Consider the following 17,213-nt stretch of genomic DNA (forward strand, 5'->3'; position numbering starts at 1 on the left):
GCGACATTCGCAATTTGAGGCTGCTAGTCAGTGGTTGCAGGTGGTGAAGGATATTGTTTGGCCTGCTATGCTAGTACTGACATTATAAACTTGTCAAAGAGCCCACAGGCCTTGCATTAGCTTGCGGGACCCGATATATAAATTATCCTTTCTTGTAAAAAATGCCTCCTTAAAAATGTGTAGTGCCCTTCTCCGATATATATATATATATATATATATATTTTAAACTTTTTAGTTTACGTTATATATATATATATAGATAATCATTTTAAAACATATTTCAAGTGTTTCTAGATTTGCATAGTTGAGATTCTATATTTATTGCCGACAAGTAATGAATACTTGCTCTTTTTATTGTGATTTTCACATTAAAATTATAAGTTTATTGTTGCTTGTGCTCCATTATGATTTTTAGCAAATGTTTGTGATACATTTTGTACTTTCTATTGTAGTAAAGTTGTTCATTTGACTTATAATTTGTTAATTCTATATTGCTATAATATTGTTTATAATTTGTGCATTCTATAATTTGTTGTAGTGTACTTTATAATTTGTTAATTCTATTGGTAGAGTATTTTTCATTTATGAGCAACACCATTTGGTTAGTTATATCATATATATTCTTACAAATCTTTTTTTAACTTTCAAGGTACTAGAGAAAAATGATGAATGTGATATGCTTCTTGTTTCTGCATTTCCAAGTGATCCTTTTGGATATGGCATGATAAAAACACTACAACTTCAACATATTGAAAATGAAGCACTTTTTTTTTTCCTAAGAGCTTTTATTCAACACCATTGGACTTGGTGGAAATGTTTTGTATGAAGAAGTTTTTAACTAGTAAATTATAAGGTTGCAATGTTTGACAAATTAGTGTCAAATGTCAATATTCAATAATGTGTTCAAGGCACATTGTTTTTCTTGTGGATTAACTCCCACATTATTTTGTAGGACAACATTGATAATAAATGCAATTAATGTGATTTTTTGATTCAAGTTAGTTTTATGTTATTTTGTTAAGTGCTTTGCTAGAATAAAATATTGGGAATAATTATAGTGAATATTCTATTATTGATATTTTAAAACATTAATGTTAAAAATTATATTAAATTTAAATTATTATTTTTAATATATCCAGAGATAATAGATAATATTTTAAATCGTATTCTCAAAGAACACCATTGTCTCTAGACAAAGACAAACTTGAATTCTTTCTAAGAGACAATAAATACTTTTGTTTTATATCGTCTTTAAGAAACAATAAATACCTTTACAATATAAGAACAAATGTATCATTACCATGTGTATACATTCAATAAATAATAACATACACAATCAAATTTGCTTATGACTCAGGATGACTAGGGTTGACAGGCATCTCTCCATCTCCACCCTCATGAGCTACAAGTGCAACCTATATGCAATAGAACAAACAAATATGTCACAACTTATAATTTACTACATTGAATAATATTATATTTAGAAATAAATAGAATATCTATAGACAATTAAATAGACATGTTTGTAAAGTTTTACCTGTTTCCTCCTATACAGGATGCATAGGTGTCTGCAAGTCCACATATGACATCATCATCACAAATATATGTCTACTTATGTCAATCAGGTCTAAATCACTAAAGGTCATATTTGAGATGTCAAGAATAGGATCCATGAGCATATCTATGAACAATGATTTTCATGGTGGGTAAGAATTTGCCTCAGTAAGGGGGGTTACATCCTCCTCAACTGTGGTCTACAATGAAGCTGTATTTGCAACATGTATGTCCTCCAACGTCTAAAAAACCATATGCCTCTGATCTACCATTGAAGATACTGATCATATATGATGGCATTGCACCAAGAGGTTGTTTGTTCAACAACTGAATAACTGAATATTAGTAGACAAACATATACTCATAGCCCTCAAACTATCTACTAAAGACTCCACGGAGATGTTTGCTAGAGATGGGATGTCAACCTTATGATACATATCATCAACTGAAGATGATGCACCATCCTGACCATCTTGACCACTTGTAGTGTAAATTGTGAGCGTGTCATGTATCTGTGCACTCGATCTGTAGACTTGCATGAATCAGGATCTACTTATAACTTATTTCACTTAATCTACTTTATTATATTATCTAATATACTTGCATGCATGGAACATAAAACAATAAAGTAACAACACCATAGCACTTTAACACAAGAATTGGTAACCCATAAACCCTCCAAGTAGAAGGTAAAAACTAGGGTGGGGATGACACCACAATACTTCAGTAATAAAGTTGGTCTATTAGGGCTTACAATTGGTCGCTTGTGGTGATCTACACAGTTAAGAGTAAGAAGGAATATTAGGTCCACCTTGTGAAAGGATTTATACAATACAATTAAGTATGCACTCTGTTAGGAGTTTTTGCAAAGGACTGTTAAGTCCACCTTGTCAAAGGATTTGATTGATGCACTTGTTAGGAGGAATCAATGGATTGATCTTCGTTGTACAACTTGATCTGCTAAATAAGATCCTTTGAGAAAAACTGATCACCTAACTGTGATAGATGAGTTTCTTCCTTTCATGTATACTCCTTGTAGCCTTTTAATTACTCTAATCTTTAATATTCGCTTCTATGCAATGTTCTTCAATTCACACTTCTTCTTTTGACAAACAAAGTAACTAATATTTATATCCATCCAAAATAATTGCATTAACAAGTTGGCTACAATAACACTTCAATAGTTTAAAAAATAATTACCAAGTCGACTCAGTGTTGAGACTCAGGTCCAATAGCTTACTCAGGTGATACTATAGACACTCAAGAAACATTGTCAACTCGGCTAACTCTGGCTCTCAATTGATACTGGATGCTCAGTTCATATCGATCACTTGACAAACTTAGCTAGCTTGGTTCACACTAGTCTACCTTCTTAGTTCTCATTTTGAAATAAGAATGCTAGTTTGACTCGGTTTACACTAGAGCTTAGTAGATACGGTCAACTCGGTTGACACTATTAACTTGGTTAATACATGAGCTCAGTTAACACACTTCTGTTTGGTAGCGTGGTCACTATTGTCTTCTTATGATGACTAATTGTTTTAGCACTAATTGACAATATGTCTTTGTCATAAGGTCAACAATCTCCCTCTTTGTCATTAGTGACCAAAACACTTATCATGCACAAAATCTAAAATCAAAATCCTTCAATCAAACTCCCCTTTGTGTGTTCTCTATTCTGCAACTTTGTTTGAACTGAAAACTTTGTAACTCGGTTACAATTTTCTGTTTTTGATTTTTCAAAATTGTATTTGTTTATTTGCTTTTAACATATCTTTATGTTGTACATATTTTCTCTTATATACATATATTTTCCCCCTTGTTTTTGTTACAAATGCCATCTGTGGCTCTTTTCTTTCATAATTCTCCCAATATGTCCATTTTCTCTGCAGATAGATTAGATTGGTCCCAATTTGGAATCACAATCTCTTCATCAAGATGAATATCATTAATGATCTCTTATTTTTCTTTGTCCTTGGCCCCTGATGAAGGTATGACTTCCTTTCCTTTGATAACCAAATCCTTCCTTAGCTGATGTTCAGTTAATACCCTAGGAGCCTATTGCTTAGTTACTAGAGAGGAACTTGGTAAAGATGTAATAATCTTCACTTCACTGCTTTGTTGAATTGGGTTCAACTCAGTAGGCTATAGCTCGGGTGTTGACTTAGGAGGAGTGGTTGGGAGAGATGCCATGATCTCTGCTGCAATTTTTTCAGGATCATACTCTTCAATAGTCCAAACCTCTAGTAGATCTCCCTCTTCTTCAATATCAAAAATGTTTTTTCACATATTGGATGTGGATTGTACAACATTCTCTATTTTATTTGACGAAATTTGAAAAGCTTTAAATCTAGGAGTCTGTGTGCTTTCATATTTAGACATTGCCTCCTTTATTTCCTTCTCAAAGAGATTTGCCATTATTTTCCTTAGAGTTTGTTCTCTAATGCCCTTTGTCTTGATTACATTTGCCCAATGGTGAGAGATAACCTTTAGTAGGGTTTCAAGAGCTTTCCCTTTGAGTTTAGTGGGGTCATATTTCCATTTGGCCATTTTCTCAACCAATGCATCTTCAATTTACCTCTGCCCTCCTTTGGTTTCATATTTGAGGAATTTGAAGTTTGCCATGCCACTACCTTCCCTTAATGCTTTCAATCCTTGTTCAAAGGTAGGTGGGGGACTTTTTAGAGAGATGATTGGAGCATTATCTTCATCTTCATCATCATCATCCTCAAGCCTCAATTTATTACTTGGCTTCCTAGGCTTGGTGGCAGTGCTCATAGGAGTTGAAGATGTTGTTGATTTCCTTAATGGAGTCTTTTCCTTCTTCTTTGGAGGTTCCTCTACTTCTTCTTCATGATCACCTTTTTCTTCTTCTTCCTCTTCTACATCATCATCTTTACCCTCAGTAAACATGATAGGGGAATCAGATTTGGAAATTTTCTTCTCAAGTTTTTTTAACCTTTTCTTTCCTCTCTTCAAGATTTGAGGAATCTAAATCTCAAGTGAGATTCTAGTTTTTGCTTCCTCATAAGTTACAAAATAGGTAGATTTAGGATCTATAGGTTCATTTATGAGAACATTAATGATCTATCTAGTTTCATCACTATTCAACTCATATGCTAGAGGTTTCACCCATGCGATCCTAGGTCTGTCTACCTCAATATGCACTATATCATAGTCAACCGAGAAATAGATATCTCGCTCATAATATTCAACCAAATGTTTAGGGATCCTAAACCTACTTTGCATCTTCTCTTATAAGTTCTCAAAATATGCATGCATGATGCCTTCAAAATTCTCACCCATTTCATCTATGAAATTATTGATATACAGGTCCTTTTGATGGAAAGAATTTTTCAACATAGAAAAATAAACACATAAGAAGAGAGCCAAATTTACATGAATTGTTCTTGAAGATCAGATGCTCTCCATGTTCTTTCTCAACTAAGTGCTTTGAAGCTTGACGAGGCAAAGTGACAGGTTCTTCTTCACAACTTTATATGCCAGGTCAATTGCTTCACAAGGCACATTGTTGGGTCGGCTTGAACTATAAATATCATGAGCTATGGAACTTCATTTCCATGTCAGTCATGTTATTCAACTTCATGCCTCTATTGTCCCATTCAACTAGGGTTAGCTTAGCCAATTTTGCACATCCTAGGGTTTTGGTTGCTTTGGACTTCTCCATCATTGGGTAACCAGTGATTCAATGTATCATCTTCTTGGTGATTGGAACTAGTTTCTCAAGCTAGAAGGTCATGTCATGGACTCGACTCAATACAAACTTGATCCACTTAATTCGAAAGTTCCTCTATATATGAAGGATGTGGGTCAAACCCTTAACTTCCAGATGCTTGTATTTTGGTTTCAACACTTCATTCTCACACAATGCATTGTATGCTTGATCTAGCTTGAAATTACCCAATTCTTGAATTGAACAATGATAAAATGACCTTACATCATGAATGAGGATTACCTTGGGAGGAATGGTTGAGTGTACTCCTTGTGGATCCTTCTCTTTAGCAATTGCAAGATATAGTTTGAACTTGGGTGCTTTGCATTACATTTTTGACCAACATCTTAGAATCCTTATAGACCTTTGTGTTGGATGAAGCTTCCATATCACTTGGTTGATGAATAACTTTAGATGATAACTTCGCTTACAACTTTTCTTCAACAACAAATTTTCTCTAAATCGCTCGGGGGCTCGAAAAATGCTATACTCTTTTAGATCTCTAAATTCGTGGTAAAGAAATAAACCTTTGATTTCTTCTTTTATTAGATTTTCAATTTTGAGGGCCTCATTAATGCTTTGTACTTATGTAGGTGAAGAATGCTTGGTTAAGTCTTCAAACTCGATTGCACCATGAAGCTCGGTTAAGACTAGGTGACTGCACTCAGTTGAGTCTGACCTTGCTCGGTTAAACTTTAAGTGTAACTAGGTAAAGACTGACAACTCAATTATAACCAAGACTTGACATGATTCTTCCATTTGTCCTAGTGCATCTATTATAGATGTAATGCCCTGCTTGAAAATCCTTCGAACAACGATAGATAAAAGCCAAATGATTTTTTTTTTTAAAACAAGTATGAAAACACAAGACAACCATCATACATGGACTAAGGAGATTGCCATCGAAGACTAACCTACAACCAAAAACCAAAGATCTCCAAGCATCACCACAGACCAAAACATTAACTAGAAAACAGAAGAGGCCAACCATGATCCCACATACGTCAAGATGCAAAGGAAGCACAACTCAACTATTGAACACCATGCTGAAAGGCAAAAGCTGACTCCTAAAAATTGGCTAAGTTTGAGATCCTGCGGCCTTGGAATTTCTTAGAATCTTTAACTTAGCTCGTAGAGGTTTGGAACCTATCTCAAAAGATTGGAACTGATGTAGAATATGATTTTGTTCACAGCTCCAGTGGTCTTCTTGTATGCTTATATAGAGGTGATCGGATCACCCTACTCATTACCTTGGGTGTCAATAACTTCATTGTTTTGGTCTAAGCTCTCTAGATATTTCCTCACCCATTGCTGCTTCATTTGAGTCTTGATTTTATCATCTTTTGTTTTCTTTTCATCTTCAACTATAGCTTGGTTCATATAGTTCTTTGCTAGATGATCAAGTTCTTTGCATACATAGCATCTTTTGGTAGGATTACTTTTTATGAACTGAGTCCTCATACAGTTAGCTCCAATGTGTCCATATTCACCACATAAATAACATATGTACCATGTGTTGTAATTCCAACCAAAGATAGCTTTAGCAAGTTGTTTAGTAGGTTTTAATTTCTCGGCTCTGCACTTTGAAGATTTATGACCTTGTTTGTTACATGTGAAGCATTTTCCTTCAAACTTAATCTTCTTTGTGCATTCACTTGCTCTGTGTCCATGCTTGTTACAAGTATACCATTTACCATTTAACTTTGACTTTGCATTGCTCCAACATTTGTTTGATGTATGCCCTAACTTTCCACAATGATTACATGTAGGTCTTTTGTTGTTTTGAGCTTCTTGCGGTGATGATTCTCCTTGTTCAGTGTAGCCCAATGCTGCTTTCCCTTTGTGTCTTTTGTGAGACAGATCAACCAATTGATCCATTCTTTCATGTGATCTCATCATTCTTTCATTGGTTTCTTTTTCTGCTCTAAGATCATTTATGAGTCTATCATTTTTTGTCCTTAGATCAACAACTTCTTGATTTGCACTATTTAATTGATTTATCATATCTGCCTGATTTAGTAAAGCTAGTGGATTTCATTGTCCTTTTCTTCTAGTATGGTGTTGAGTAATCTTTTATCTTCATCTACCATATCTTTATCACTTCCAACTTTGTTCTTTTGTTCCATAACTTCACATATCCTAATTGAATGAATCTCTTGTTCTCTTTTCAATTTTCTAACTTCTTGCAGAATGAGGTCCCTCCCAAGTAGATCTTCTATAGCTACATCTACTTCATCTAAACTTATTTCTTTGCAAATATCTTCAATTCTTTCTTCTTTGTATATATCTTTGCTCTCAAGCTACTAAACTTATGATAAGAGAACCTTTCTCTAATACCAATTGTTGGAAATGTAATGCTGATCAAGTGACTGAGAGGGGGGCTGAATTAGGAACCACTTAAAACTTCTTTATCTTAATCCACTTTATTATATTATCTAATCTACTTGTATGCATAAAACATAAAGCAGTAAAGTAAAAACACCATAACACTTTAATAGAAGAATTGGTAACCTAGAAACCCTCTAATTAGAAGGTAAAACTAGGGTGGGGATGACACCTACAATGCTTCAGATACTACAGTAATAAAGTTGGCCTATTAGAACTTACAATTGATCACTTTTGGTGATCTACTTGGTTAAGAGTAAGAATGACTGTTAGGTCCACCTTGTGAAAGGATTTATACAATACAATTAATGATGTATTATGTTGAGATTTTTTGCAAAGGACTATTAGTTCCAACCTTGTTAAAGGATTTGACTGATGCACCTATTAGGATGAATTAGTGAATTGATCTTTGTTGTGTAACTTAATTTTTTGAATAAGAACATTTGATGAAAATTGATCACGTGATTTTCATAGATGAGACTCTGCCTTTCTTGTATACTGCTTGTAGCCTTCTATTTACTCAATTTTTTCATATTCGCTTCTATGCAATGTTCTTCAATTCACACTTCTTCTTTTGACAAACAAAGTAACTTATATTTATATCCATCCAAAATATTTCCATTAACAAGTTGGCTATAATAGCTCTTGAATAGTTTAAAAAATAATTACCAAGTTGGCTTAGTGCTGAGACTCCGGTGATACTACAGACGCTTGGGAAACACTATTAACTTGGCTAACTTTGGCACTCAGTTGATACTAGATGCTCGATTCATATAGATCACTCGATAAAATCATTTGGCTCGGTTCACACTTCTTTGCCTGCTCAGTTCTTATTCTAAAATAAGAATGGTAGATTGGCTCGGTTTATACTAGAGCTTGGTAGATACTATCAACTCAGTTGACACTATTAACTTGGTTCATATGAGCACAATTAACACACTAATGTTTGGTAGCTCAGTCACTTCTATCTTCTCATAATGAGTAAGTGTTTTACCACTAATTGACAATATGTCTTTGCCATAAGGTCAACAAGAATGTTCTCTTCACACTCTCTACTAACACCTTCTCATCTACCTCTCTCCACCTCAAACCACCACTGACATTGTGGGATAGAGCGTTATAAAATGTGTCCAAACTTAGACTATCATAAGGGTTACAACCCTAGACAGTGTACATCATATTGATCAACTTATCTCTAATCACAATCATCTTATTCCTATGTTGTAGGGTAGATGAAGCCTGTAAGCTGTGATCAATAGCATCAAGTGTGTTCGATAAGCGTTGAAGAGTCTCAATGAAAAGTATCTGCCTATCCTAGGTACTATTAGTGGATCTACATAATGATCCACTAGGGGGACAACCATATACACTGAACTCTCCAAAATCACTACCGCCAAATGCTACAATGATGAAATATATAAACAAAGAAAAAAAGATAGGTGACAATAGAGATCTGCACATGCACATATATATACATATACACATTATTTAAAAACTAATTTAATCAAAACACACTAAATGAATCTTGCTAAAGAAACTTACTATACAACATATTATAAAGAAATGTTAACTACATTACATTTTGATTTCAGTAATGGGTACAAATAAAATTTAGATAACAAAAAATAAAAATCAGCCTAGTCATACTTGAAAATCTAATCATGATTAGAGATACAAGGTTAGAGAGAGGTTAAGAGATTAGAGAGAGGTTTAGGGTTTAGAGAGATGGGGTTTAGGAGTTAGAGAGAGGAACTATATGTTAGAGAGAGAGAGATAGGAGGTTAGGGTTGGGAGAGATGAGGTTATGAGAGAGAGAGAGAGAGAGAGAGAGAGAGAGAGAGAGAGAGAGAGAGAGAGAGAGAGAGATGAGGTTATGTACATTAGAAAGAGAGAATTTTAGGGATAATGAGAGAGAGAGGGTTAAAAGTTAGAGAGAGAGAGAGGAAGTTAGGGTTTTGAGAGATGAAGTTATGTGTGTGTGTGTGTGTGTGTGTGAGAGAGAGAGAGAGAGAGAGAGAGAAGCTTAGGGATTGTGGGGTTAGAGAGAGGTTTAGGGTTTAAAGAGACGGGGTTTAGAAGTTAGAGAGACAAAGAGAGAGGAGGTTAAGTTTAAGAGAGATGAGGTTATTTAAGTTAGAGAGAGAGAAGTTTAGGGATGATGGGGTTAGAGATAGAGAGAAGGTTTGTGTGTGTGTGTGTGTGTGTGTGTGAGAGAGAGAGAGAGAGAGAGAGAGAGAGAGAGAGAGAGAGAGAGAGAGAGAGAGGGGTTTAGGATTAATGGGTTAGAGAGAGGCTTAGGATTTAGAGAGATGGGGTTTAGGATTTAGAGAGAGGAAGAGAGAGGACGTTAAGGTTTGGAGAGATGAGGTTATTTAAGTTGGAGAGGAAGAAGACCAGGGATTACGGGTTAGAGATAGAGAGAAGGTTGTGTGTGTGTGTGTGTGTGTGTGTGTGTGTGTGTGTGTGTGAGAGAGAGAGAGAGAGAGAGATGTAATTTTTAGAGTTAAATTTTCATTACACACACACTTCTCTTATATTATTTATATGATCATTATCTATATAATTTTCTTGTACTATTCGTATGATCATACTTCATTCTTTTGATTTATTAATGCTTAAATGCATTGTATACATATGTAATGGTCATTACTGCTATCCCTCTGTATATTTCTGGAGAACTAATTACTAAGAATAGGTGCAAGGATATGACTGATAGTTGTACATTATCAATCATTCTAGGAATGTGAAAGACAAAGAAAATAGGGTGGCTCATGTAGATACAAGAGAATAAAATGAACAACGTAAGAAGATAGATATTGAATTGAATCAAATGGTTAATACCATTTTCCATTAGCATAAATTCAGAAACTAATGTAATCCACCTAGGGCTATAGTTTAGAGAAAGATGAAAGTCTTCCTATTATAGAGAAAGCTTTATCTTTTTGAAAATATAATCAAGTTACATTAATTATTACTAAAAAAATCACACACAAGAATTATCAATTTTGTATCATAATAAATAACCCTAGTAATGTGGAACAAACAATTACATAAATTACCACAAATCTATGTACTACACCACAAGTGATTAATGTGGAACAAACAATTACATAAATTACCACAAATCTATGTACTATACCACAAGTGATAGAAAGTTTTACTTGGTGTAAGTTACATGGAGCTTCTACAAAGCATCGACTAATAAAACTACTACAACCCATTCAAATTAGTGTGCAACATGCAATAGAAAATTGTACTTTGTATAAGTTTAAAGAGCTTTCCAAAATGACAAACCATAGACTCATAGTAACTAGTATGATATATTCAAAGTGTGCAAGGACTTTTCAAAGGTAAAAGGCTAGAAATACATAAAAACTATGTGAAGACACCCAAAAGACATGAACAACAAATTAGAAAGTCACTCTAACCCCTTTCCAACTTATACCAACCATTTACTTTTTATTTAACAATGTAACCTGCAATAGCTCATACTTAGCTCTCATAGAATTGGTGGCTTGGAGTATGTTGCCTTGATAATGTATATGCCTTTTGTTAAATTGTCAAGACTGGGTGTATGACAAGACTTTTAATTTAAACTTAATAATTAAATTAAAATTAAAAATTTTATAAGCCTTGTCACATGCCTTTTGTTTCTAGCATAGCCAACTAATGCAAAAATGACTTTGTAATTGTCAACTTGCAAAAGGTTGAAGTAGAAAAATTACCCTCACCAAGACCTTTTGAGAAAAGTGGACAAGCCAACCATAGGGAGTAACCTACATGAGATGATGTGTTAGCATTTTAATAAATAAAAATATGCCTAATGGTAACATGTTTCCTTATTTAACACTCATATTGAGCACAAATCTAATGAAAACTAGGAGTCATTCTTGAATGTTAACATGCCCATATTTAATTGATTATTTCTCATAAAATTCCATGTCAAACCCTACCTCGTGTTATTGGTAAATGGGTTAATGCTTTAGGACATCAAGAAGTAGGGTGAAATTAATCTAGTAAGGTCACGAATGACTTAAACATCACACTAAGACTTGACTCCTAGGCTAAGAGTGTTAAAAAATCAAGGTTGACTTACTTTTTGTGAGCTTAATTTTTCCTTAATGTGTGATGTTTAAGGGTGGTCATAAGATCCAATGATTAAGCAACATAGTTGTAATGAATCTCCTCAAGATTATGCCTCCCCCAATCAATACCTCTTGTGTGAAAATATAATGAAACCCACATTTATTCATTTTTAATATATACCTATCATTTCTTTAGATCATAATCATGTAAGCCAAATAGTGTATTATTTATGTTGTCTTAGTCAACTCAATTAGTCATATTAGGTTCTAGTTCATTCTTACAAACAAATGTTCAAACACAATAACAATATTCATCACTTTCTTAGTCCATGTAATCCCAAATTATTTTTTTGGTGCATGAAGCCATTTCAATCTCTTAATATTATATTAATGGTATATGATGAGCAATCATGTTATTGGCTTAAAATATAAAGATCATGAGATGTGGTTTGGCACGTAAACCCAACTTTGTAAATTTTTTAAAAGAGTTCCATAAATAAGTGATTGTGGGATGTGATAGTCCAAAATATTTGATAAGTGATATAATGTACAAAATTTGATTCATTTTTGCTAAATAACAAAAATAAAAATATAAAAACTTTCTCACGATGCCTCCCGCGTCTGTTCCCACTTTGTCCACTCCCACTTCTTCCTTTGACGGAGATGCCCTTGTTGGGTGTGTTCGCCAGTCTTCTCCCACCCTTTCTTAGGTGGCCATTGGGGTAGGGTTTCATCCTTTTCCCATGGCGATGGGCGGTCTCTCTACTATGTTTCAAGCTGGGGCTTCTCCTGTGGTTCCTATTGGGGTGGCTCTCCATCACCCTAGTGTTGTGGGTAGATTAACCATTTCTTATGCTGATGTGGCTACCTATGAGGCTGGTCTTGGTAGTCAGGCTATGCATTCGAGGCCCCGTACTACTGTGCCTATTGCTATAAGTAACTTAATTATGATCAATCTAGAGTATGGTATTGTTGATGAGATTTCCACTTATGTGGTGGACTTCTCCTCTATAGCTGCTATTTTTCGTTTTAAGGGTTTTTGGCCCTCTTTGTTGGATGTGCATGCTTGGATTTCCACATATTTGGAGCCTATCATTTCGGATTTAGTCCAAATTTGCCTTGTGACAAGGGGCTTTTTCATTGTGAAATTTGCTACTACTAAAGATAGAAATGTCATCTTGTGCCGTGGTTTCTCTTGGGAGGAGAGGTTCCCCTTGATGGCCAAACCTTGGCATGTAGATTTTGATATGTCGATTTAATCCTTTGATAAGATTCCTTTGTGGGTAAGGTCTCCTATTCTTCCCTTTCACTTATGGCTAGATTCTATCCTAAAGGCTGTGGGGGAGGCCCTCGAAGATTTTTTGCTAATTGATACCGCATCATCCAATGTGTTTCCAATGATGTATGCTCGCATTCCAATGGAGATAAACATCTCCAAGGGGCTCTCATAAATGATTAAGTTGGCCTCTCCTAATGGCTCTTGGATTCAACTTCTTGATCATGAGGGTATTCCCTTTAGATGTAGGAAATTCCATAAGATCGGCCACCTCGCTGCGCGTTGCCCTGCTGAAAGGGTAGATCAAAGAAATCACCTTCTTGGTGGATGGGGGTTTTGAATGATCACTACATGGTTCAGAAAGCTTTCTCTATTGGGGTTGGGTTGGTTGATTCTTCTTAGGACTCTTTGGTGGTGGATTCTGTTGTTGTTGCTAATGATTTAAATGTTACCCCTATGACGGTGACCAATACAGATGTCACTCCTTCGGAGGCATCAACTATTGATTCAAATGTTGCCCCTCTTATGGCTTTGTCTCAGGATGGAGCTGTTGTCCATCCTAGTAGTGTGGTCTAGATTTCGTGTGGTGGTGGTATTTCTTCTCCTGCTATGAGGGTTTTGGGCACTGGTTATGGAGTGGATGACTTTGCATGGTAGAAGGCTATTGGGATGGTGGAGGATGGATGGAAAATAGTAAAAGGAAAAAAGGTCAAGCCCTCCATTCCATTGTTTGATATGTCTTTATGTTCTCAAAAGACGGGACCGAAATATAAATCTTGAGGCTTGATTTTCTTAACCTATTGCTCGCCTGTTCTTTTTGAGGTTGTCCCTTTTTGTTTGGTTCTCCTAACCCTATTAGCATGTTGTTTCTTTGTGGTTTGACATGGTTAAGGACTAATTGTCTTCTTTTGCAACCATATGATTTTAGGATCCTGTTCAAAACCTATTTAGGTGGTAGTAGTCCATGTGTTATTTGTGAGACCGCCCTGTGCACCTTGTTTTTGGTGGGTGACCTGTTTCACCTTAGGAATGTTGTATTTTTTGTTTTGGCTTCATTGAAAATTATTTGATCCATATAGGGTTTCATACATCCTTCAAAACTTGTTTTCTTTAATAAAAAACAAAGACAAAATATTTCTCTATAAATATAATCCTTATTGAATGAACCACATTAAATCTCCATATCATTGAAATTTGGCATTTTTATTGTTATTAGGGGAAGAAACCTACTAGTGGGTTTAGCCAACTTTGCCTTAGTTAGGTGCCAAACAACATAAAAAAAGATCATAATTTCTATTTCTTGTTGTTCTTGTATGCAACTTAATTGCTTAAAGCTAATGTCACAAGTTATCGGCAATAATAGGCACTCTATAGAAGACATTATGAATGAAAAGGCCCCAAAAATTGTACATGATACTTGATCCCATCGTACCAATAATTTTTCATTCAATCACCTAGTGGTTCAGAAAATGTCTAGTGTTTCACAAATCTCCAATAGTGGTTCATAAATCACGAATAGTGGTGCACAAGTGTACTTGAAAAATAGAACAAAAGATTAAAAAACAAAGAGACTAAACATGAAGCTTTTTATTAATAATTGATAATACTAATTACAAATATTTAGTCACATGACTTCATTAGGATCCTATAATTATGCTAATACAAATGACAACACCGTAAAACAATTGACAAGAAACTAATTGTGATTGACAACCAACTTCTATTATTGACAACTAACTCAAATACATGTACAATCTAGTTTGATTCATTTTCTAACTCTCTAATTAATTGTTAGAACATTAATTTCCAATAAAATGACCCAATAGAAGAAAAAACAATTACCATATAAATGATGTACTAACCAAAACTTCAATGTGTACAAGTGACTTAACCTCTTCAAAAGTTTATACCATGTGTTCTATCCAAATCTGACAAACTACTTACATTGACAAATAGTACCCCTGTGAAGTAACCCAAATCTCATTCAAAGCCATGGCGCATGTGCTGCAACAAATCTTCTTCCAGAGCCCTCCATCTCTATATCTCAAAGCTACTGGAATCATTACTCTTATTGCCGCATTTAATGTTGCGATCTCGGAGGTCAGAGGTACCAATCTCACATACTCCAAATTTTCTCAGACAAGAGAAGTAAAAGAAGCCAAAAAAGATATCCAGTAGAAATGGCATGCTTATTTGCTATGGTCCATCCTCGGCAGCTTCATCGCTGTTTTTGATTTCCAAACTGGAAAACATTGGATCAGTAGGCCCACATTTGCTCACCCTTGCATATAGTTTTTTCATATATATATATATATATATATATATATATATATATATATATATATATATATATATATATATATATATATATATATATATATATATATATATAATGTTCTCTTGTATATTCTGATGATGTATTATAGAGTGTATTCCAAACCTTATAACAAAAACTATACATAATTTAAATCAGAAGAACATAACTTTATTGCATGGATCTTAGAAATCTGATAGCATTAACAGAAAGACACTAGTTATCTTCCAAGAGAATGTATCAAAACTCAAATATTTCTTGTTTTTCAATCTCAAAAAAATTCAGTATTTGTTTTACAATTTTATTATTATTTTTGTTTACAAAATTGGAAATGGTAAAGAAAAAATGTTAGAAATTTGAAAATATATCTATTTTACAATTTTCTTAATTTTGGTCAAAGGTGTATTTTGTGTGGGCATCCTTATAGAAATATAGATAGACATTAATATCATTATGGACTGTACCTCACTGGAAATGGGCTGCTTCAAACTCGTCATCTTCCCTGAAAAATCCTAAATATTGAGAGTTCTATGGCAGTAGAAATATTGGTTTTGTGCTTAAAATTCAGTTTTTCTCAATTTTGGGTTTTGTTTTAACATATAATTCTACTTCTACCATGCGCTAAAAATCAATGTATATATAATATCATGGATTTTGCAGGTCTTATTTCTACACCGTTACTCTGGTGATATGACCCTGCAGGCCGCTTTATTGATTTCAGTTACACATTTCTTTCAAACTGTTAATCTTTTTTACGCCCAGCAGATGTTAGAGGGCTTGCAACTTGAAATTGGAATTGGGGGAAACTTTTATCACCATTATCTCTTGTCAAGGCTCAGAAAGGATGGGAAAAGAGGGTATGTAATTCCCAGTGGAGGTTTGTTTGATTTGGTGGTCTGCCCACATTATCTATTTGAGATTGTCGATTGGATGGGATTGGCCGTCATCTCTCAGCCTCTCTACAGCTGGGTTTCTGTGTTGGACAGTGTTGTACTTGGCAGGTAGAAGCCTTGCCACGAGACAATGGATAACTTCGCCAAGCAAAGGAAAGCGCTTTTTCCTTTCATATTCTGAATCTTGTAATTTGGCTGAAATATTATTTTTCTTTAAATTTAACATATCATTTTTCATTCCTTACATTGTCATTGTCATTCCATGTTTAATACTAAATAGCAATTGCACTCCTATGAAGTGTAATGGTTAGGCTGATAAAAATATATAAATGTATACAATATTAAAAGTAGGGAGAATATTTTGAGTAATAAAATAGTTGTCTTATATTATAGTGTCTTTGAACATACAATTTATCTAATTCAGAAGGAGATGCAATGGCCATGTATAAGACCTAAAGAACAATAGCATTCACAAAGAAAAACGTCATATGCCAATATTCACAAAGAACCCACCCAATAAAATTCTATGATAAACCTAAGAATGGTGGCATGCAGTAAAAAGAACAACAAAAAACAAGATCTTGGTTATATTTTGATGATTTGTTTCCTTTCAATTGTGGGGAAAACTATATGCTTTGTTTGAGATTGTTAATGATAGAATGGTTATGATAATACAAAATGTTTATACTTTCTTCAATGTTGTTGATCTCTCTTTTAGCGATGAATAGTTAGAGAAGACAAGTTTAATAAAAACCTTTTCGTGATAAATAAAACTTTGGCTATCATACACTTGTTGCATATCTATGGTACAATCAAAATCCTTTTAGAACCCTCTTGCTCAAATTTTGAGTAAATTAATAAAGCATAGATGAAATCTATTTGCGTAATGATTTATTCTTTATAGCAATTCAAGCTTTCAACATAAATAATTTGAATCTAACTATTGAGTATTGCTAACAACTAAAATCTATAA

The 17,213-nt window shown here is 34.2% G+C and overlaps 1 protein-coding gene across 1 annotated transcript in view; it reads left to right on the forward strand.

Annotated features, from left to right (window-relative positions):
* The window catches only part of LOC149555152 (steroid 5-alpha-reductase DET2-like), a 62,330-nt gene extending 45,700 nt beyond the window's left edge, over window positions 1-16,630 (forward strand). The window contains exon 5 of the mRNA XM_089829189.1: window positions 16,008-16,630. Within this exon, the coding sequence (XP_089685315.1) occupies window positions 16,008-16,352 (345 nt within the window). The 3' untranslated portion in view covers window positions 16,353-16,630. The remainder of the gene's footprint in view (window positions 1-16,007) is intronic.
* The last annotated feature ends 583 nt before the right edge of the window (window positions 16,631-17,213 follow it).

Source organism: Cupressus sempervirens, chromosome 5 (assembly GCF_028749045.1).
Source record: "Cupressus sempervirens isolate cs-2001-9-10 chromosome 5, ASM2874904v1, whole genome shotgun sequence".
NCBI classification, from domain to species: Eukaryota; Viridiplantae; Streptophyta; class Pinopsida; order Cupressales; family Cupressaceae; genus Cupressus; species Cupressus sempervirens.